This window comes from Microplitis demolitor, chromosome 7, assembly GCF_026212275.2.
Source record: "Microplitis demolitor isolate Queensland-Clemson2020A chromosome 7, iyMicDemo2.1a, whole genome shotgun sequence".
Lineage (NCBI taxonomy): Eukaryota > Metazoa > Arthropoda > Insecta > Hymenoptera > Braconidae > Microplitis > Microplitis demolitor.
This window is the reverse complement of record NC_068551.1, coordinates 14,693,008-14,717,723: the sequence shown is the minus strand read 5'-3', so window position 1 is coordinate 14,717,723 and position 24,716 is coordinate 14,693,008. Positions and strand designations below refer to the sequence as shown.

At 30.7% G+C, this 24,716-nt stretch overlaps 1 protein-coding gene and 1 long non-coding RNA gene across 3 annotated transcripts; both read left to right on the top strand.

Annotated features, from left to right (window-relative positions):
- Positions 1-12,113: 12,113 nt before the first annotated feature.
- On the top strand, positions 12,114-13,262 carry LOC103569148 (uncharacterized). Its single transcript, XR_008404032.1, has 3 exons — positions 12,114-12,200; positions 12,307-12,578; positions 12,997-13,262. It is a non-coding gene; the product is annotated as an uncharacterized LOC103569148 (long non-coding RNA).
- Positions 13,263-13,875: 613 nt separating this feature from the next.
- Positions 13,876-15,444, top strand: LOC103569145 (uncharacterized). 2 transcript variants are annotated; one of them, XM_014442372.2, is made up of 4 exons: positions 13,876-14,153; positions 14,454-14,751; positions 14,892-15,022; positions 15,263-15,444. In XM_014442372.2, exons 2-4 carry the CDS (start codon positions 14,508-14,510, stop codon positions 15,287-15,289), a joined length of 402 nt encoding a protein of 133 aa, XP_014297858.1. In that variant the 5' UTR covers positions 13,876-14,153; positions 14,454-14,507; the 3' UTR covers positions 15,290-15,444. The 2 variants fall into 2 exon arrangements, with proteins under 2 accessions (XP_014297858.1, XP_014297859.1); XM_014442373.2 differs by having other exon boundaries at positions 13,878-14,153; positions 15,243-15,444.
- Positions 15,445-24,716: the final 9,272 nt, after the last annotated feature.

Genomic DNA, 24,716 nt, shown 5'->3' with positions numbered 1-24,716 from the left:
GGATCGGAGCTAACGCCACCTCCTGGACAGTGGGCAGTTCGTTGTCACGCGGGACCAAATTTTGAATTTGAAAACAGTGGATAAATTTATTGTTTACTACGATGATGATGATTATGATTGTTATTTAATGAAATAATTAAACTATGATTAAGGATAGATGTAATTGATAAAATAACTTTTATCTGAAGACTGAATTTTATTATAAAGTATGGATAAAACTTGATCAGTAATAACAGTTGTATTCGTAAAGAGTTCTCGGAGAGAAGTGAAGTTACATCAGACGGCAGAGAGATCTCGGACCTTCACTCTCCAACTTCTCCCCACTACTCTCATGTTCACACTCATGCTTATATGTATATATTCTTATATATCTATGTTCTTTACTAAATATTATACTTATACATTTATACTTTCTACTAATTCAAATTTGGGATATAAGCTTACACATATACGTTCTTCACTTTATCCATTCTACAACTTCTTATTACTTATTCTATTTATATGTACTTAGATACAATCTTCCAGTTAAATATTCTAGGCTATCAGAGGTGTATTCCTCCATAATTATTCTATATTTAATTATTTAGTACGATTGACATTACTATTTATTGTGAAACATTATTATAATTAATGTAATGCTATATTTCTATATTTTCTTTAATTTATTTATTATACGCGTCACTCTTTATTTAATATTAACAGTAATAGTTAAATTCTGGTGAGACATGGTTTTCATTAGTAAGTAACATTTATTAATTATATATTTTCTTTTCTTACTTGTTGATAGAATATGTATTTGTTTATAACCATATTGACGGTTAACTTTAGAACAAGGACCTATTCATGATTTTTATGCGTATGTTTTGTTTAGGTTTTAAGTATCGGATGACAGGAAACGTTCCAAGACCACTCAACCTGTATTTATATTTCTCTGAATACAAAATAAAGGTTTATCTATCTATTTATTTAAACTTTCTTATAATAAAAATATATAATTTAATGAGTATGTGCCACGACGATTTATCATTTAAATTATTGACTCAATATTGTTAAGACGCAATAAGTGTTGTAAGAAATTAATATATAATTTCAAATGGAATTTAAATGCGCGCTTCTTATATATCTCAAGTTTACTAATTAATTAACAGGTGGAGGCACCTGAGGCTGTTGAGGACATAACAGCCGCAACTGGAACCAAGTTGACCGCCAACAGTTGGTACCTCCAATAGTTGATGGACATTTTCTGAGAAAGTTGGTGGCAAAAGTTGCTTGCAAAAGTTGGCAATCATAAGTTAACGGTAAATTTCTTTTCAATTTCCTCAGAAACTTGCATTCCAGTTGCGGCTCCATACTGGCACCAACTTTCTGAGAAAGTTGGCGGTAACTTGTAGCCAAAAGTTGCAAAAGCTGAAGTTGTCGATAACTTGTCGTCAAGTTGGTCGGAAACTAATGAATGATCAACTTTTTCACGATCAACTCGTGTTATCAGGGAGGGTAATGCCCAAATAATAGAAGAACAAGAATGCGCAGTAGTCCGCAGCCAAAGCTTTGAAAATTTGATATAGAAAGACGCTAAGCAGCGTTGGCGTAAAATTGAAATCAACAAGTCATAAAATACGATGTGATTTTTGGCACTACACGGGTAAAAGGAGCCATGGCAAATAAATTAATTATATCAATCGAAATTATTATAAATAATTGTAGTATTCAATTACTAATCATCTCGAGCCTTCCGGTAGGTTTCTGATTGCTCATTGGCATAGAAAGCCATTCAGCATCCGTTCAGCTCAGGCTTTATTATGGCACGGCTGACACGGGCCACGGCAAATTGATTAATTCTTTCAATCATAATTATCATAAATATTTCTAGTATTTAATTACTAATCATCTCGAGCCTTCAGGTAGGTTTCTGATTGCTCATTGGCATAGAAAGCCATTCAGCATCTGTGCAGCTCACCCTTTACTATGGCACGGTTGACACGGACCACAGTAGATATTCTGAAAGTTCCTATTATAATTTTTTATAACACACCAAGAAATGATCAATTCAAAGTTATGATGGTGATGAAAGTCGTTACGTTGCTGCACCGGCTAAAAGATTCGTTATGATGCATTAACCATAAAAATTCTTATTTGGTATGACCAGCATGTTTCTTGACTATCGGACACTCAAAATATATTTCATTGTAAACGAGTTCAGGATTGAATTGAACATTTGGCATATTTTAATAAACTTTATATAAAGTTTTACTATTTTTTACCATGAACTTCTGCTTGAATTTTTTTTCATACAACTTCATCGCCGTCTCTACAACAGCATATGAAAAGAATGATTGATTTTTAAATAATATTTTTCCAGACATTGTCTTTGTTTCATAAATTTTAATATACGCGCACTTTGATAAAAAAATTTAAGACGAATGAAACAAAGGATTCTTCTTCAAGTAACGCATATAAATCGAAGTAGAATTGAAAAATGATAAGATATAACAAGGAAACAACTGACGCCATCTACAATCTAAGCGCTGAAAATTTGAGCATTTGAATTTTGCGATATAAGGATAAAGCGTGAAAAAGAAAATAATTCGTTTTTAAATACTCGAACATATGAATTTTGCTTTCTAACCATTATTCAATGATTCATAATTCATCGAAATTAATAAATAACAACGATCGAGGTCGTAAAAGACGATCAGAAAAAAATGAATGCTCGATGAGATAAATGACAAAAAATATAGCGATAATTTCAAATTTTTCCATTATGTTAAAAGTGTTTCAAAAAGTAAACTCATGTACTACAAGCAGTAACGAAATACAAGCATTTATTGATAATAATTATGATCAATGATTTCGTCAATTCGCCGTGGCCTGTGTTCGTTAGCCGTGCCATAATAATGTCTAAGCTGCACGGACGCTGAATGGCTTTCTATGCCAATGAGCAATCAAAAACTTAACTGAAGGCTCGAGATGAGCAGAAATTAAATACTAGAATTATTTATAATAATTATCTTTGATATAATTAATTAATTTGCCGTGGCCCGTGTCAGCCGTGCCATAATGAAGTCTAAGCTGAACGGATGCTGATTGTTTTTCGTAAGAATCCGAATAATTCCGAATAATCGTAAGAGTTGTTTAGTATCGATTTTTTTTTTAGGAAATCGTTCAATGTACTTTTAGTGGCTGACAAAAATTAAAATGTACCTTTACTTGTTCATTACATGATTCGAAAAGCACTCATCTACATAAAATTTTATGATAATTAACACATCATTTATGCTAGACTAGTTTTGTTTACAGTGTGAAATTATTTCTTAGATATTAAGAAATCATTTTAAATAACAAAAAATCATTCGTAGGTATTATAAATCATTTTAAAAAGTAATAAATATTGGTGTTAGGGTACATAACAAAAATTCGAAACAATAAAAAGCAAATTATATTTCAAGCTTAGTTATGAGAGCACTTTCGATTACTATTGAATAAATTCAATAATTTACATAGTTTTTGAAATAATTCAAGCGAAAGTTTACACGTGGAGATTTTCACAGTTGTAAAAGTAACGTAGGTGTAACATAAACTTATATTTAAAGTATAATATCGATTGATTTCGAACATGATTACCAAGCATTAAACTAATAATTAATAAAACTTACTAAAATTGGTTTGGTAATGAACTGAGCACAGTGCTGTGATCAAGTTTCGCAACCACATCAAAATCAAAAATTAATTATTATACCACACCGAAATTTTCTTATCAATATAATTTCTTCACATCCACTAACGCTTATTTGCTTTTACTTACTCAAAAATAAAACATTCATTATATGTATTCAGACTACTTTTACGCGTTGATTGAATTAAAACAGGAATGGAATTTTTTAAAAATATTTTTTGTGATATTTACTTTTTTTTTTTTCTTTTTTTTTTTAAACCTTAATGTTATACATACGAAATGAAAAGGGAGAAAAATTCAAATTTCTTTTAAACTTAAAATTATTTTTTATTTCATTAAAATTAACTGTACACTCTCGATCATTTCAGTGCTAGATTTGTATTTGGATTGATATATATATATATATATATATATACATATATATATTAGACTGGGCCAAAAAAATCGACTATGTTTTTTTTTTCGATACTGTGAAAATATTATTCCTGACGACCAAAAAAAATTATTGTGCAAGTTTGAGCCCTTAATATTGATATTAAGAGGTGTATCGTTACAAATATTCGTTTTTTGACAGAAATTTCATTTTTTACCCAAGACTCGTAAATCACCTATTTGAAAAATTTGAGCAATGCATATTTTTAAAGGAAATTGAATTCCCTACAAAAAATCTCTCTTAGTAAATTGACGAAAAACGAGCCGTTTCCTTGTAACCGTGCCTTAAATATTGATTTGTTTTTTGAATTCTTTGTTTTTTTTTTTTTGGATTTTTGTAACTACTAGAAATATTAAAATTTCTTTTAGTCAAGATACAGAGTTTTGAAACAAATTAAATGCTCTACAAGAAAGGTCTCTTAACATTTTTTGCTTAATTCACTCCTTCGAAAGTTATATTTTTACACACACACACACACACACACACACACACACACACACACACACACACACACACACACACACACACACACACACACACACACACACACACACACACACACACACACACACACACACACACACACACACACACACACACACACACACACACACACACACACACACACACACACACACACACACACACACACACACACACACACACACACACACACACACACACACTCGGACATCATTCTAAAAACAGTCAGAATAGCTCTCGAAGACCTTGAAACGTCGACATCTGATGAAATTTCGATTTTCGCAAATCGGGGTGAAAACAATAACTTCCCGAAATTTGTGAAAATCATTGATTTTCTCAGCGGGAAGTTAAAAACACCATTAGCCACACCCGATATGGGTGGGTAGATTTCTTTAATGAATATTGAAAAAAATATGTAATTTAAAGACAAAATAGTAGAATAATTGTCTTTTTTTCTATTTTTTTTTTCTCAATTTTTCGAACTACCAAAGAAATTTAAAAAAATTATCAAAAGTGGGCAAGTAAAAGCTTAATCTGAAGATAATTATGTGAACTTTAACAATCATTTTAAAGATTTAAGCAATCTTTTACTGCTAAGACATTATGTTAAGATATAGCTCAAAATACATGCATTCGAAATTTTTTGAAATTTTTAAAGTATCAAATTAAATTCGAAAAATGATAAAAATTATACGAATAATAGTATAAATTAAAGGTAATTACGTAAAATTTAAGATAAATTTAAAAGATTTGAATTATCTTCAACGGTTTAAAAATTATTTCCCCAAAATTGATGGATTTCTAATTTTCTTTTTTTTAAAATGAAAAAAATTTTCAAACACCCACAACTCGTTAACTAACCGACCGGTTTTGCTCTTTTTCGAACTTGGTATTGATCCCCAGAATAAGCTCACAAAATTTAATGACGACCGGTTGAGAACTGTGGGCGCAATCTTGCTGACATGGCGCGTTATGTCACATATATATTCATACATACATACACAAATACAATGATATAATAAATAAAATTTTATTTAATAGATATGTTAGAACACATCAAAGTTTCCGGTACTTTGGAGATTGAAGGACAGCCTCGGATTGGGGATAAAAACAACGACACGAACGAAGTAAATGATTAAGTATATTTAACTAATGTTAGCTACTAACAAATTCTACTAACAAATAAATAAAATCAATGTCACAAAAATAATAAGAAACCAAGCAAAACTGAAGCTTAATGGCGTTACCTGCGTGAATAGAAAAAAGATATTTCCTTAACACAATTTAACTGTCGCTTCAACACTTTCTTTGTGTTGATTTTAAAATAATACGTAATAAATGTTGATATTATTGCACTGAGAGAAAAATGCATAGTACACTGAGAAAAAAAAGTACTATTTTCGAAACAAGAATTTCTTGGTTCAAGAAATCCGTTCAAAATATTTATTTTATTATTATTAATTATCAATTTTTTGAAAAAAGAGCATCAAATTTATTTTTGTTATTATATGAATTTGATATTATATTATAAGTAAACAAAACAATAGCTTTACTTGAATTAAATAAAAATTATTTCCTTCAATTCTACAAATTCTTCAGGCAAAATTATATATTCTTGAAAATTATCAAGAATATATGTTCTTGTATCAAGTAAATGTTCTTAACAAAAGTATTTTTCTTTCTCAGTGTAGCCTGAATTACGACAACTCAGATATTAAATATTAGTTCTGTGAACTAGTTTTCGTAGTCACTGGTGCTACACGGTAGTCCACGAAATTATGCAAAATAGTAGCACTAACTATTCTTTATAAACAATTTTTACCTGGTTATAACGATTATAAAAAAATAGTCTTCGAAACTTAAGATTTAATAGTAATAATAACTACGATTTATAGTTTGCGTCAACCAATTAAAATAGTATCAGTAACTACTTCGGCTTAGTTAATGTTGAGTAGTTGACGTAACTTGAAAAAAAAAGTTATTTGAGCTGAAGCTTGAGCAGTACTGACAATAATAATTTTGTAGTTAGCTTCAATAAATAAAAGTAGTGTTAGTAACTATTTCAGCCCAGCGGGAATGAATTAGTAGATATAATTATAATGATTAAGTTATCAAAATTTGAATTTTAGCAGTGAAGAAAAATAGTGTTTGAATAGTTTGCTGTAATAAATTAGAATAGTATTAGTAATCATTTTAATCTAATTGATCGTAAATAGTTGATATAACTATGAAAAATTAGTTTTTGTAACGTAATCCTTCGCAGTAGTTACGATAATTTATTCATAGTTTATTTGAATAAATTAAAATAGTATCAGTAAATACGTCTACATAGTAGATTTCGAATAGTTGATATAACTATAAAAAAAAAAATAAAGTTCTTGTAACAAGCTAGTGCAGTACTGACAATAATATTTCTATTATTTGCTTCACTAAAAGTTAATAGAATCAGTCACGTTTTTGATTTAACAACGTTTTTTGTTTTTTAATATCGAGAAATAATTCAAGGAATTATTAATGTCATTATGTAGTTAAGGATCTACTATATGACTACCAAAACAGGCACTTGACACTCTGTCAAATAACAGAGGAGTATCAGTGCCAGAATTATTCTCAAGTATGGAATATAAAAACTCTAAAATATCTATCTAACCAGGAGCAGCACAAGAAGTTGAGTGTCATCTAGTGGCGAGCACTGAACTACTTCCGCTGACGCCTAGCGCCGATGACTTTCTCCGCTTCCACATATATATTCTCCCAACAAATATTTTTCTTAAGTCTTTTACATTAAAAATCAAAGAAAATAAAAAAAAAAAAAAAAAAAAAAAAACAAAATGTCGATACCACCAATCGCCAGCATTTTTTCCGAAGTAAATTTCTATCGTATCGTCCAAAGACCATTTTTTTTGTTTTTGTTAACTATAAAAGTTATAAATAAATGGATTTTTTCAAAGTCCGGATTAGATTGAAAAAATCGAAAAAATGTTGATACCACTAATCGACAGGATTTTTTCTGAATCGAATTGCTGTCGTATCGTACCGAGAACTTTTTTTTTTGTTAACTAATGTTATAAACAAATAGATTTTTGCAGTCCTATTTATCGTCCAGATACTTTTTTTTGTTAACTAATGTTATAAATAAATCGCCAGATTGGTGGTATCGACATTTTGTCTTTTTTTTTTTTTTTTTTTTTTTATTTCCTTTGATTTCTAATCTAAAAGACTTAAGAGAAATATTTGTTGGGAGAATATATATGTGGAAGAGGAGAAAGTCATAGGTGCTAGACAGCAGCGGAAGTAGTTCAGTGCTCGCCACTAGATGACACTCAACTTCTTGTGCTGTTCCTGGTTGGATCGATATTTTAGAGTTTTTATATTCCATACTTGAGAACAATTCTGGCACCGATACTCCTCTGTTATTTGACAATGACAAGTGCCTGTTTTGGTAATCATATAGTAGATGCTTAACTACATAATGACATTAATAATTCCTTGAATAATTTCTCGACATCAAAAAATAAAAAATACTTTCCTGCTAACCAAAAAAAAAAAAACGTTTTAAACTCAAAACAAAATCTCGGAGGATAGTATGTATGGAAAGTCTGAATGACTATGGTTTCTTAGGAGAATATACTATAAACTTTTTAGTTCAAACAACCCAGCGTAACATACTTCATCTAACTTAATATAAATGATAAGCCGTAACAAAATATTGTAGTTACGCTGACTTAAAATTTGTAGTTAAGAAAATTATGTTCAATTGGTTAATCTTACTTGATATAAATATTAAATTATTACCATGTCATATAGTTGCGCTGACTAGAAATTTTTAATTTAAATTACCCAACTCAGAACAGTCATGTTCACTAATATTATAGTAGTGTATTCAACTGCATAATAGTGTAATCGACTACTTTTTTGTAGTACTATTTACTATAACACTTTAGTTACGGGCACTACAGTCAATAGCTGAGATGTTTTTTTACTACGTTTTCCTAGTTCTGAAAACGTATTTTTTCTCTCAGTGTGATTTTTGTACTAGGTAACACTTTTAAAGTGTTGACTAGTAGATCGATTAAAAATTGTAAAGTAACACAGAAAATTGTGTTGATTCGACATAAGATAATGAACACAAAAAATTTAACACGGATCGTTTTTAACACAGATACACAATTTTTTTTACTGTGCAATACCGTCCGAAATTATCGCAAATCATTGATTTTCATAGCGGGAAGTTAAAAAATTTAGTTAGTAATCTTAGCAAGACTTAATTATAAAAACCAGAAAAGATATAAATTATATATTATTTACAGGTATACGCTGGAAATAATCGATGGATCCCACAGATAATTTTTGACCAATTAATGGGAGCAACAAAACCAACTATGTTTGTTAACCGAGCAGTTGATTTCTTTTTTAGCAAAAAGACGCTTCTTGAAAGTTCCGTAATTGGTCAAACTTCCCATCGAACTAAATATAAAAATGATGAATCGCTTAAACAATTAGATGAAAATATTCTGCTTACCATGTCAGGTAGGCAAATTATTATTAAATGGAGCTACTTTTCACGCCTGAAACCACGAAGCGGTAAAGATTATGCTTAACTCTCGACACGTCATAGTTAAGCAATCCTGCTCAAAATATCCAATAGATTCTTATAGCTGTATGTATAAGGCTCTATACTTAACTATAGCACTTCTCATAGAACTCATTCATTCTCATAAAATCTCTATGAGAATTTATGACAATCTATTAGAATCTACGGGAATTTCTAAACAGGGAATTTTGCACGCTTCATAACGCCAAACTTTTGAGGTAGTGCTTTATGCTGAACATTTTAAAAGCAAGCAATTTTTCACTCCTCAACTGTTTATCACTAGAATTTTTTGACTTTTTCGATAATATGAGTAGATATATATATATATATAAAGATAAAATTTTAATTAATTTGTTTCACATTATGAAAAGAAAACCATTTGATATTTATGTAAAATACATGTAAAAGTTATGAAATTAGGTAAAAGTTCAGGATCTCGTCAAGTGAGTTTTGTCAAAATATAGCTGTTAACGGAATCTACTTCTATTGTGAACGTCAAGTGGCGTTTGTTTAAAAATATTCTTATCATACCATCATCGATACTTGAAGCTTCTGTGTCTCTACAGCGCGTCGAAATAAGCTAATTTCAAGCCGATGCTGCAAACGACTGCTAGCGAATTCATAATTCAAGAATGCTTTCATACAGCGGATAGAAACACAATTGTCTCTGCCCGGTGTCAGTTATATTTAATGTTAATTTGCAGCCTTATTACTCTCATTTATTTAATTGTCACTTCAGTTTACTCATTCCATTTTTTAAGTAACAGTTTTAAGTTGCCATACAAAATTAGTAAAAATTAGTGGAAATAATATTTTTGTCTTATTTACTATTTAATAAGTGACTGTAAATCACAGAGTTCTCATTCTCTAACAGTTCTCCGCATCATCGGCTTGAAATTAACTTGTTTCTTACTGGCTGCTGACGCAGAATTTTAAAGTTCCGATGCAGGTGGTCCGGAAATAGTATAGCGTGTGACTCAGGATAAAACACGATTTCAGACTGCGGGTGATGTCTGCCCTCGCCTACGGCTCGGGCAGCCAACCTCACCCGAGTCTGAAATCGATTTGTTTCATCCATGGTCACACAATGTACTATTTCGTTTTTATTTAAATTTCTTATAATTTATAACACTTATTATTCAAATTTGAATTCTTCAATTTTTATTGCAGGTTTGTTTGCACATTACTTGAGTCATTCTATTTTTACGAAATCATTGAAACCGTTAGAAAGAACTCAAGAGGTGGGAAAAATGAGACAACATATATCTAAATATATTGGGAATCTTAAAGATAAAACAAATAATCTTAAAAAAAAGAAGCAGTCTAAAGAAAAAGTAAATAAAGATATCGGAACAGATGTAAATGTTGAAGGAGAAGACTATGAAAAAGGTGGAAACAATAACAATATCGAAGATGACAAAAGTTATGAAGAAGAAAATGAGGTGGATGAAGGAATAAAAGAAAAATATCGGCAATTTTTAAATGAAGAATCTGAAAGTGATGACGGAAATGACAAAAATAAATAAAATAACAACTTTTACTTTGCTTCAATATTTATAAAGGGCATTAATAAATAAAGTTTTTACATTGATAAATTTTTATTACTCTTAGGTACTACCACTTTTTCATTTGATCTTCTTGATAATGTTTAATTCTCTACAGAAAATTCAGATGTAATGAAAGTCTTGTATTTTAAATCCTATTCAATGTTATTCAATCCTTCATGAATGATTAAATATTATTAAACATGATCTAAGAGTAAAGACTTTCAATACATTTGAATTCTCTGTAGAAAATTAAATAGAATCAAGAAGAATTCAAATTTAGAAATTGTCAATACTTTTTAATTCTCTGGAGATAGTTCAGTAGTATTGAAAGTCTTATATTTTGAATCCAATTTAATACTATGTAATCCTTCATGAAGAATTAAATAGAATAAATAATGCTGAATCCTTTTTGATTCTAGGCGGAGAAATAAAAAGTATTGCCAATTGCAAGTGTAAATTCTTTTTAATACTTTTCAATTCTCCAAGGAGAATTGAATAGAATGAAAAGCTAATAGTACTGAATTCTTTTTAATTCTATTTAATTCTCTGTGGAGAATTAAAAAGGATACGATTGATTTTTAATTCTCCTTAAACCTCTTTCTTAACGGGAGAATTAAAAAGTATTGAAAATTCCTTAATGTGAATTCTCCTCAATTCTATTTAATTCTCTGAAGAGAATTAGAAAGTATTGAAAATTTCTAAAAGTGAATCCTCCTTAATTCTATCAAGTTCTCTGAAGAGAATAAAAAAGTATTAAAAATTTCTAAATATGAATTCTCCTTAATTCTATTTAATTCTCTGACGAGAATTAAAGAGGATCAAAAAAATTTTTAATCCTCTTTAATTCTTTTTTTTAATCAGGGCATAATAAAGTCTAAGCTGAACGGATGCTGAATGGCTTTCTATGCCAATGAGCAATCAGAAACTTAACTGAAGGCTCGAGATGATTAAAAATTAAATACTAGAATTATTTATAATAATTTCGATTGATTCGAATTAATTTATTTGCCATGGCCCCTTTTACCCGTGTAGTGCCAAAAACCACATCGTATTTTATGACTTGTTGATTTCAATTATACGCTGACGCTGCTTTGCGTCTTTCTATATCACATTTTCAAAGCTTTGGCTACGGGCTACTGCGCTTTCTTGTTCTTTTATTATTTGGGCATTACCCTGCCATCTTCCAGACTTTGCCAGATTTTCTATGAAATTCTGCTTTATCATACAAGTTTTCATAATACGCTACTCCCTCTTAGGGCCAGTTTTTCAATCTGGGATAAAATTTTATCCGAGATAAAAGGGTTACCAATATAGGAAGAAAAATAAAATAAACGAAATCACGTTGTCCGCGAGTAGCTCCCCCTGAACTTTGTTAAATATTAAAATCAAAATAAATACATGTGACAGATGACTCATTAATATTAACCTCCGATTGTAAAAGTTTAATTACTGACGGAAAATGAAAAACTAGTAAGTAATTATTACTGAAATATTATTATTATAATGTAATTTAAACAAGTAGTAATAATTGTTGTATAATACTTCAAAATATTAAAATTTTGGTTTTATTTAATAGGTAAATTTATAATCTATCCACGTATCTATATAGCAGTGATAGATGGACATCATTAATTTTGTAATGTCATCAGATGATGACTCGGACGATGGAAATGTTAATAATTATGTCGAAATCGAAGAACAAAGAAGAATTCTTGTATTTCGTGTACGTCAAAATTACTTCGAAATTTTTAATGAAAAGCAATTTGTGGATCGTTTTCGATTCTCGAAAAATTCCACACAGTTATTGTTAAATCGACTTGCTGGACATTTTGAATTGTTTTCTGAAAGGTAAATTATTTATTTATGTTTTTTTCCACAAAAAAGACTACGTTAACTTAGGTAATTGTATCAATTAACAGCTTTGCTAATGAAAAAAAATCTATGAAACTATTGATATTCGTCTTAAATTAGTTACATAGTTTATTGAAAGAAAGTTATTCGATAAATAAAATAAATTTTAATATTTTTCTTAGTCAAAACTAAAATTAATATGTACAATTATTCAGGAGTAAATGGTCACCTTGTTTCTAAAATTAAAAATTTACAAAATTAATTATTACAACTTTTTAAATAACTTTTTTTTTGTTGAATAAATTTTAAAAGTAAACATGTTTCTTTCTTTTTTAGAAAATATATATTGAATTTTATAAAAATACAGACCATGTTTTTTAGTAAATGTTACAGAATAATTATAATTATTTTTCAGAAATGATGCAGTACGGCCCATTACGCAACTCTTAATCATCCTACGTTTTCTTGCAACTGCGAGTTTTTATATAACAGTCGGAGACTTCATTGGAATTTCGAAAAGTACAGTTTGCAAAACAGTGCACATCCTTTGTCGTACAATAGCTTCGCTACGTAATGAATTTATTCGTTTCCCATCAACTGAAGAACAAATAATACAAAATCAAGTAGAGTTTCATCAAATAGCTCGTTTTATACGTGCTGTTGGTTGTATCGACTGCAAACATGTATAAGTGGCGTTTTTTTGGTGGTAATGATGCTGAGATTTATCGAAATAGGAAAGGAACTTTTTCTATTAACGTGCAAGTAATATGTAATGCGCACTTAGAAATCATCGATATTGTAGCCAGGTGGCCAGGGTCAACTCACGATTCTACCATTTTTACAAATTCAAGAATAGATAATCTTTTTGAAGATGATACGTTTGGTGATGCATTACTTTTGGGTGATTCGGGGTATGCAAATTCTTCTTATTTGGTAACTCTACTGCAGGATCCACAAAGCGCTGCCGAGCAGCTTTACAACGAATCTCAAATAAGAACCCGGAATAGGATAGAACGAACATTTAGTGTTTGGTCCAGGCAGTTTGCTGTCTTAAATGGCATGCGAGTTCGAAAAGTTGAACGTGCTTTGACTATTATTGTAGCTACTGCTGTATTATACAATATGTTGAAAAGAGAAAAGCCACGAGCTCCGCTAACAGTGCCGATTAACGAATACCAACTAATTCAGGAAGTACAAAATCCAGTTATTGGAAATGTAAACTTACGGCGAATTTTGATTAATGGATACTTTCAAAAATATATTAAAAAAATATTCATTATTAGCTTACAGTAATAATACTGTATTTATATACAGTACTAATTTCCTCAAATTTAACCATTTAATTTTTGTAATTATAGTTTAATTCGGCGAAATTGAAGAAAAATACTATTTTTATAATTTTTTATCAAAAGACTTGATTATCTCATTTCTTGGACTAAAATATTTATATTTTGCTTCATCATAATAATCTACTGTAATTATCTGGATTTTATTAATTAAACATACGAAAATCACTGAACAAAAAAAATTGTCATATCATTGATTTTTACAATCAATTTATTGAAATATTTGGTAAGTCAATTTTTATTTAAATATTTATTCAAATTACATTACTCAAAAAAATAAAAAACGTCCACGAAAAAAGTAAGATATAAAGAATTTTACAAATCACATGTTCATTGCAAATTTTATAAATAACTTAATTGTTACTAGTATTGAAGTCTGTCATTTATACAATTAAATAAATTAATAAGAAAAAATAGATATTACTATTGATAAAGCTATTTTTTTTTATTTTGACTTAGGATTTTTGTCATTGATGAAATAATTGAACTTAATAATTAGATTTGAGAATTTTTTTATTTTTTGTAGAGTGATCATGGACAACTTAAAAAAAAAGAAGTCGCTAGCAAACGTGCTTCCAGAATGACCAGTGATGAAAAACTGTTATTAATTAAATTAGTTAATGAACATAAAGATGTGATCGAAAGTAAAACAACTGACAAAGTCTCTTTGAACGATATGGAGGAAGTATGGAAAATAATAACTGGACAATTTAATCAAGACTTTTCTTCTAGATTTTCTGTTAATTTACAATCAGTTTGGAAAAATATAAAATCGCTAGCCAAAAAATATTCACAAAAATTGCGAAAACAAAGCATGGGAACAGGTAAATATTTTCAATTTTTTTCATTTTTATGATAGGATAAGAATATTACAAAATTTAACAATAAAATTGAATAAAAAAATTTGTACTTTTTCAATGTGGTGGGGGAATGATTATCTCTAACAATCCTATCTTCGATGCAGCTCTAAACATAATGAATAATGTGACAGTACAAGGACTGAGTAATGAATTTGACAACGATGCTGAAGAAATGACAGTTGATGAAATTTTTACTTTGGATGGCGAAGATGATTCAGATGATGAAGTATTTGAAGTAAGTTAATATTAATATTATTTGTAGTTACAATCATATTATTAGTTAATCTTCGAAAAATAAAGATTAATATTTTTTAAACTTAATAATAAAAAAAAAAACATAATTTTTTCATTAAATTTTTGTTTACATTTATGATATTCTACTTTCTTCAATTAATATTTAGCTGTTGCCTAAATTTTATAAAATTTAAAATTAAAATTTTACAAAAACCTTATAGTAAACTTTCTGATAAATCAGTATCTATCAAACCCAAGAATGAATTAGCGTCAGTGCTCTTATAAAACGCCCAAGAACAACATGAATATGAAATTGAATTGTTAAAACTACAGATAGAAAAGGAACAACTACTGGTTAGAAAATTAGAAGAAAAACGATTAGAAAGTTTGAGTGATGGAGATGAAGAGGATGTTTAGAAAAACTTGATGGTAACATATAAAATACGTATAAATAATAATAATAAAAATAATAATACTAGTTATTAATAATTATTATTAAATTGTATTTCATTGTTAAATTACTAATTTAAGTATTGTTATTATTTTTATTTTCATATAATGTCTATTCTATTGATATCTAATTAGATCGCTAAATTTGTTAATTTTTGTTAGATTCGTTTTGTAGAAATTAAATTCAATTTTACCGTTGATAAGAAATTCACCAAAAAAATTTCGCAAAACAACAAATGAAAAAGCCGTTTCTATGGTATTCAACAACATTGTTCTGTTATAATATCAATCTCCTTATCAAATCAGTATTTCAGTAACATCCTAGTAGTATTTGCTTTCATTAATTGTTCTTTGCACTCGAAAATTGTGATAAAATGTCTTATTGTAAGAATTTGTGAATACTAGTATTATAATTTATACTTTTTATTTAATTACCATCATTATTAACAATAAAAACTTTTTTTCCAGTTACTCAAGCCGATGATTATGAGAATTATTTCAATTCCAATGATTGGGAAGACGTGGAGGACCCCAATTACTACGATAATTTTTTGTAAGTTGTTTTAATCTGTATTACTACGTATAATTATTTGAATTAATCTTATTAATTTTGCAATTTTCATTCTATTTTAAAACAGGGTTGTTGCTTACAATTGTCACTTCCGCCCATCTAAGTCTATGGCAGAGATTATTGTTCGATTCACTACTCTCTATGCTGAGTTTGCTAGCTACAAAGAAGAATTTGATGGAAATGATCAGGTTCCTGATTGGCCCTATTGGGATTTATTTATTAATTATTGGAACAAGTTCAGTGAACGAAAAGAGTAATGAGATGAAGGGGAAAAGGAGGTGGCAACTTTACTATGAAATATTTCTTCCGTTTGCTCGTGTTATTTATTTATAATTTATCTTGATAATTTGTGTTCATTCAGTTTATTTCATGTTCAAAAAAAAAATTGTATTTTCAGTTAAAACAGACTCCAAAATTTTGTTGGTAATTATATATGAATTTAACGAGTTTAATTTGTATTACACAATTAAATAGAATGTACTTAATCAGGATAGAAGTGCTATTTGTGGCCAGTGCTTTATTTTTAGACCCACAATATTTTATTTTGATTAATGAAGAAGTATAAAAAAAATTTTTTATTCTAATGCAGTAAAAAAATTGCCTTTGAATTAATTAAAAAAATTAATTATATCATTACGTACCTTACGTATCATTTTATTCAAATTTTTACTTACAGTAAATTCACAGTGAATATACAGTAAATTTACAGTGAATATATAGTGAATTCACAGTGAATTTCCTATGAACTTACAGTAAATTCACAGTGAATTTACTGTAAGTTTACTGGAAATTCACTGTGGAAAAAAAATACAAAAAAATTATTAAAACCTACCATCATTTGTTTTTTTTTTCAAATAAAAAGAAAACAAAAATTTTCAATGACTACCTTTTTTTATTTTTTTTGTCATTCTATAATATCAAACTTTGAAGATTTTTATAATTTTTTCCATTAAACTTATTTCTCAAAACACATTTTGAAAATTTTTAAGTGTTCCGAGAACTTTGAAATAAAAAAAAAAGAATACAAACAAAAATCAAAAATGGCCATCATGACACAAATATTCAGTTTATTTAAAAAAAGTACAGAAAAAAGTTGAAGAATGTTTGAACAACTTTTTTTTTGCTATTCTAAAATCACCATAAAACTATAGGCAAATCATCATAAATTTTCTGTGGAATCATGGTGAAATCACCATTAATTTACTGTAGAATCATGGGGAAATCACCATTAATTTACTGCGAAATCATGGTGAAATCGTCATTAATTCACTGCGAAATCATGGTGAAAACACTATTGATTTACTGTGAAATCACCATTACTTTACTGTGAAATCATGGTGAAATCACCATTACTTTATTGTAAAATCATTGTGAAATCACCATTAATTTACTGTGAAATCATGATGAAATCACCATAAATTTACTGTGGAAAATCACAGTGAAATCACTACTAAATCACAATGACAAAATGGCATAAAATCACTGTGATAACACTATGAAATCACCGTAAATATACAGTCAAATTACGATGAAAGTGAATTCACTGTGATTTTACAGTGATTCCAAGTCCGCGAGGGTATGAAAGAATTACTATTTTGAATGATAATATTTACTAATCACTTTATTATTACATTACTCGTCGTTTCTCAGTTTATATAGTTCATTTCTTTCCGTGCAATTGCAATGTTTTTCGTAATCTAATATTTTTTTCAAAAAATAAATGCTGACTGTAGAATTCTATGAAATTTCATAAAATTTTATAAATTTTAATAAAATTCCTTCAGGCTATTTTCACCCGGGAAAAAAAAATTATATATGTAATAAGATATAATCATATAAAATTATAAATATTTTTGTATAATTATATATAGCATATCTATTTATTTTAAACTTTTTATACATAAACATATATAATTATATAAATTTATATATAGTTTTATATAACGATATATATTTATAAATAATTGTATAATTCTTTTTAATTTATTATATATTATTTCATCATATATAAATATATATAATCATATATTTATATATATATTTTTATATAAATATATATAATTATGTTATCTTATACATAATTGTACGATCAAACGAGCCCGCCTTTGGATCGATGATGATAACATGTAGATGTTCAGAGCAGAAATGACAACATTGTTCAGTTTGTATCCCAGAAGTGGTTTTGGCACCCTCTAGGGGACGTCAAAACTAGCAAGTACCACCCTCTCCGCGGGTTCTGGGATCAGTATTCCAACCGTTAGCGGTGCCCGCATGTCTTGCACCTTGTAACATGCGGCAACTCCGTGGTTGCAGGAAGCCAATAGGTACCTCTGCGTGGGCTAAGCCGACCCCTCTTGAACGTCTTAAAATTCTAAGGGTAATAGCCTGTACACAATACTATGACTAGCATATAGTGATAATCACTCGGTAATAATAATTGAGGGCAAGCTTATTTAACTGCTGTCTTAAATCCGAGTGAGTATAATGTGGAAGAAACCCTTTTTGGGGCAATGAGCGAAGGCTGTGACTCACCACTAATCTGCAGCATGTCCACCAATACATGGAATTGGTACCATGGGGGACCCATTCCAAGCCCCACTTCGACCAGAGTCTCTCTATTTCCTGAGATGGGAGGAGTGTTTGGGTCCAAGTGAGGACGGTCTCGTGGTGGCTGTTGGTGAGGCACCTACATGCATTGCATGCCTAATGGGTAAGCTAATGTGAGCTTATGCTCATATTTCGCTTTTATAATATTACGGTAGTGGATAGGCGATTACGCAGCGCGAGTGTGCCCAAAAGGGCGAGGAATCGGCCTCCCGTTAAACGGAGGCGGACTTAACCGTCCCGTTACATTAATTAATTGTTCAGTTTGTATTAAATTTATTTCTTTAAAATAGCATGTGCAAACATCTCTGATGATTGGATGGGGCTGTTATAAAACTTAGCGAAAGTTTGCGAGTTTTTTGACCAGCCTGCTGTTCTTCATATTGTATCCACACTTATTCCATTTTTATAAGTTGTTGAGACTGCTGCGTATCTATTGCTATAAGCGGAGAACTGACTTGTATCAACTCCCACTTTGTGCAGAATAGATTTTATCCAATGTCCCAAGGTTTGGGCACTTGCTGGCCCATAAGTTTTTACTGTTGAAATCAGTAGGTTTTTATTACAGCTACATCTCAGGTCTTTCGTATATTTTATATATTCCAATATTACTGACGCTGCGCAAATACTAGGTTTACTCTTGAAAAAAGGAAGCATAAATTCTGGTTGATCCGATCCAGGTTTGGATGTTTTTATCAAGTCTGGGATTTTTATGGATATACTTGTAGTCGAATGCTTAATATTATAAATATTAATTAGCGCTAACGTTTGGAGCCTGTGAGCTATAGTTAGCGCTAGTAGGAGTGTTACCTTCTCAGCTGCCTCTTTGTGTTTAAGGGCACTAAGTGGATGTAACTTCTCTAAGTACTCCAAAACTGGGGTGACATCCCAAGAACTTGAGTAACGTGGTTTTGCTAGCTTTTGTCGGTATACTCCTTTTAAAAAATCTTGATATTAAGCCATCGGATGATAGGTCAGATTGTGAAATTAGAGCTATGGCTGATCTGGTAGTGTTTAATGTACTGTAGCTGGCTCTTTCTTCAAATCTTTTTGTTAAAAAGGAAATTATTTCCGGAATGCTGGCGTTATGTATATTAACGTTATTTTTAGTTGCAAATTCTGTCCATAATTTTAAGGAGCTTTGATATTGTTTCAATGTCGAGCTTGCTATTGAGTTGGTCATGACCTCTGCCGAATTTCCCTCTAGACCTTTCTTCAAGAAAGCCGCCCGGATAAGTTCCCGACCACTAAGGACAGGCTGTTTGCTAGTGGATGAGTCTTGGTCCTGCAAGGAGATGACCATAAATTTTTTGAAGGCTTAAGAATCAGGGGATGTTCTTTGAGGAGAGACCTGAAGAGTGGGTACCATGGTTGAGTCGGCAAATGAGGAACAACCAAGATACCCTCTGTTTTGTCTCGTTTAATTTTTTGTAGGCAGCGTAATATAATAGCAAAGGGAGGAAAGGCGTAAAATTTTTCCTTATCCCAAGAAACTGTAAATGCATCAATAGATGTAGCTAATGGATCTGGATATCTAGAATAAAATCGCGCGCATTTTGTGTTCAACCTTGAGGCGAATAGATGAACCGAAAAGAGTCCAAATTTATTATGAATTTTTTCAAATTCATCTTTAGCTAGTTCCCATTCGGTATCTATGTTCGTTTGTCTCGAAGCGAAATCAGCCTCATAGTTTTCTTTAGATGGTATACATGCAGCTGTGATCCATAATTTTTTTACCTCACACCACTGCCATATTTTCCAGGCTAACTCGTTGAGGTGAGGAAATTTTACTCCTCCCATTTTGTTCACATATGCTAACGCTGTTGTGTTGTCTAGTCTAAGTAGTATTTCGTAATTAGATAAATTACTTGCAAATGATTTTATGTGTTAATGTGATGACTTTTTTCCTCTGTACTCTAAAACCCGTGGGTACTTTTGCCATTTGAGTGCGCACCCTATCGGGTTAGGGATGAATCGGAGAAAATTTCTAAGACGTAGTTATGGGATCTAAAGGGGTTCACGCCAATTTTTACATTATTCCTCCATCATTCTAGATCATTGGTTAAAAATTCTTTAAGGTAGATTTTTCCCTCGAAATCATTACCATTGAATGTGAGTGCAAGAAATTTTTCTCTTTCTAAACGTTTAGTGTAGAGTTGACTATAGGCAATCGCTGGACTTGCCGCCGTCAAAACACCCAATAATTGGGCTATATCCCGAATTTTGTACCATTTTCTTTCTTTGAATTGACTCAGCAATTTCCCAATTTGCTCTTTTTTCTTTTGAGTTAGTTCTAGTGCCAGATCCCAAGAATTAAGTATAGAACCTAAGTATTGGCATGTTTGAGTTGGTATTAAGGTGCTCTTTTTATAATTAATTACGAACCCCAATGACTCTAGTAATCGAATGACTTCCTGTGTGTTTTTCACACATGAATCATATGTATTTCCTAAGATAAGTAAGTCATCTATATATATTACTAGTAAGATACCTAACTCTCGTAGTTTTTTAATCACCGGTTTCATGGTTTTCGTGAAAACACGTGGACTTGTTGATAGACCAAAAGGTAGGCAAGTAAATTGATAGGTTTTCCCCAAGAGTTTAAAGCGTAAAAATTTCCTGTGGTCTTTGTGAACTGGGATTAAATAGTAAGCATCTTTCACGTCGATAGAGCTCATATATACGTGTTCTGAACTTAAATTTCTCGCGGAGCGAATGTCCTCCATTTTGAAATGTATAGTTTTTACAAATTTATTTAAGTTTTTTAAGTTAATGATAAATCTATTTGATTTATCATGTTTTGGGATAAGGAAAAAGGATGAGATGAATTGGTTAGATTCATCAGAGCACTCCTCTATAGCTCTCTTACTTAGTAATTTTTTAATTTCAACATTTATTTTTTCCAAGTCCTCCGCTGAGAACTTTTTTCCTAATGGAGCTTTAATCTGAAGCGGAGGGTCTTGGAAAGGAATTTTATAGCCTTTCGGACAATTTATTATAAATTGGTCTGATGTGATATTATTCCATTCATCTATAAAATGTTTTAAACGACCTGCGTTTACCTGGTTTACTTCCTCGACGATGAGTGGCTCGATGATCGGTTGACTGTTTTGGACGTGTTCTGGCTCGATGGGTAATTTCTTTTTCTGGTGAATTTGAATGTTGATTTTTCCATTGCGTTGTACCCACCTGCTTGGACTTCATAATTGGGTATTTCGCGTTTACCGGATTAATTTTTGGAAGATTTGCTTTTTTAGCAGCGGGTTTCAGGTTTGAGCTGGTTTTTTCCAGAATCTTCACCTCTTTAACTTGGTCGGTGAATTTTTCGCCGTAAAGCCATTCATCCGATTTTGCTTCGTCTAGGGATGTTTTATATACTTTGTCCATCAGGGGCGTAATAAACGATTTTCTGGTAACTGATATTTGGTAAAAGGTGTCAGTTAGCAATTGTCCTGCATGCGACAACAACTCACAGAAAGATTCTTGATCTACCTTTTCTCCTGGTGCTGTTTCCAAGATCATGGAGATTGCTGTAGCTTGGGCTGCAATTGCGGAACCTACTGTGTTCTGCAGATCAATAAAATGATTATCTTTTTTAGTCGCCGCTTCAGTCATAGGTACCCCTTAATTAACCTTTGGTGCTTCAAGACGAATTTCCCCTATGCGCGAATATTTTTCTAAAATGTCCATTTTGGCTTTTTCTGGTAGACCTTCCTTTACCCATTTCTCTCATCTCGTCCGTAATTCTGAGTGATATTGTCGAGTACACAGCGGATGCGTTTGGATCCTCTCCTAAAATTTTTAGGATATCTTGGTTCACCTTGCTGGAGTCGTTTTATTTATTTTCCTCTGGAGAAACTGTTTCCACTGAGATTTTTGCATCTTTATCTATGCCCTTGTCGACTGATGTCATGGATTTGTCATTATCCCCTACCACTTGGGTTGGTTCAACTACTTCGCTTGCATCTGTTATAACACAGAAAATAAAAAAGCGAGTTGATATGTGTTTTGGTTAGACTTATTGTCGTTACCTTCGAATGCACTTATTGTGCTAGATAGTGAGACATTGTTCTTGTTGAACACTCACATATAAATTAAGAAAGAAAGTCTATAATTGCATTGAGCATTGATAAACATACTTACGTATTTTATATATTGTTATGTATAAACACGTGTATGTATGTAGGATTTGTCGGGATGCTTCCCAGCCAGATTCGTGTGGAAACTGACTACTCTGATATTCGTATGGAATTACAGAGTTCTTTCTTAATTTTTTTTTTTTTTTTTTAACTAAAATTATTACCTTCATTTTTCTTTTTATTTTGAACCTGAGCAATTTGCACATCGAGTAGTTGAGTCACAACCTTGCTTAGGTTATCCATCTGCTTTTTCATATTTTTAAACTCTTCTTCTATTTTTTCTTTCTTTCTTTCTCTTGAGCGGGAACGAGACCTCGATCTTTTCTTTCCTATATCGATTTTTTAATTATTTTGCTTCAATTATTTTAATATGTAATTTATATTTTATTTTATTAAATACACTAAGCGTTGTTAGTCTTAGACACAACAAACGATAATGAAGAACACGGGACGTAATGGGGGACGCGGACCCATTGAGGGCGCTCAGAGTGCCACGAGTGGGAAATTCAAATTCAAATACTCTAAAAGTTCTGAAGTTTTAGGGCAGTAGACACTACTACATGTTATCATCATCGAGAACGAGACTCGCAATATAATCATACATATATATATATATATGTATATACACATTCGGTCGAAAAAATTTTATATAATTAGATAAAATTTTATGTAATTTTATATAATTATATAAAATTTTACGCGGGAAAAAATGATCAGTCCTGATCAGACATAAAAAATGATCATGCCTGATCAGGCGTGTTCAGGTCTGATCAGGTACGTTCATGTCTGTTCATATCCATCCGGGAAAAAAAATTATATATAAAAAATGGCCCTATATAATTATGTATAACTATATTATATTATATGTAATTATTGCTATAAAACTAAAAAAAAAAAAAATTCGGGTGTGTGTAGGATTTGAACCGTGGACCTTGCGCTCGAAAGTTTAACTCGCTACCCACTGACTTAAGAGATGTAGTTGAAAGGTTAGTTTCGTATGAACTTCAAGTAATAAAAATCTTATATGTGATTGATTCTTAGTCAACAAAATTTTATATCTACGAGCAGACATTAACAGCCATGAAAATACATGACCAGGCATGGACAGGTATGATCAGGCCTGAGCGTATTTAACGCTTCAGACATGAACAGACATGAACAGGCATGATCAGGCCTGAGCGTATTTAACGCTTCAGACATGAACAAACATGAACAGACATGACCAGACATGACCAGGTATGAACAGGCATGGACAGGTATGATCAGGCCTGAGTGTATTTAACGTTTCAGACATGAACAAACATGAGCAAACATGAACAGGCATAGAAAGGTATGATCAGGCCCGAGCGTATTTAACGCTTCAGACATGAACAGGCATGATCAGGCCTGAGTGTATTTAACGCTTCAGGCATGAACAGGCATGGTCAGGTCTGATCATTTTTTCCCGGGTATACAATGGAGTTCGAAAAAAATTTATTGAATTGCAATTTCTCAGTGAATATCAAGCTGTGCGGGTGTGTGAATCATAATATTTTGTGAAATAATTTAGAAACTACCAAACAACGTAAGATTATTTGTAAAAACTGCATAATGGTTTATAAAATAAAGTCTATAAAATTTTTTAATTTATTACCCCATTCATAAATGTTATAAAGAAAAAATTTTTTTTTAATTCTTGGAAATAGACTAACAAAACCCAAAGCGGGATGACAGCTAAAAAATTTTGAAGTTTCAACAATGAATTAAGTTATAAAAAACTGAGATATAAAATTAAAAAAGTCTTTGTTAAGTCTAAAAGATTTTAACTTCTCATTTTCTTTTAATTTGTAATATCTTCAATTTTCTAAAATTCATTTGTATCCAAAGAAATATATACAGCGAACTCAACTTTTCAAGTGTGTGATTCAGCGCAATGGTCAACACATCAGACT

What these genes read in the sequence shown, in the direction of transcription:
- LOC103569145 (XM_014442372.2), top strand. Translation starts at nt 14,508, where the DNA reads ATGACCAGTGATGAAAAACTGTTATTAATTAAATTAGTTAATGAACAT. An exon ending in AAAACAAAGCATGGGAACAG is followed by an intron (nt 14,752 to 14,891) that starts GTAAATATTTTC and finishes TCTTCGATGCAG; the next exon opens with CTCTAAACATAATGAATAAT. An exon ending in CAGATGATGAAGTATTTGAA is followed by an intron (nt 15,023 to 15,262) that starts GTAAGTTAATAT and finishes CTGATAAATCAG; the next exon opens with TATCTATCAAACCCAAGAAT.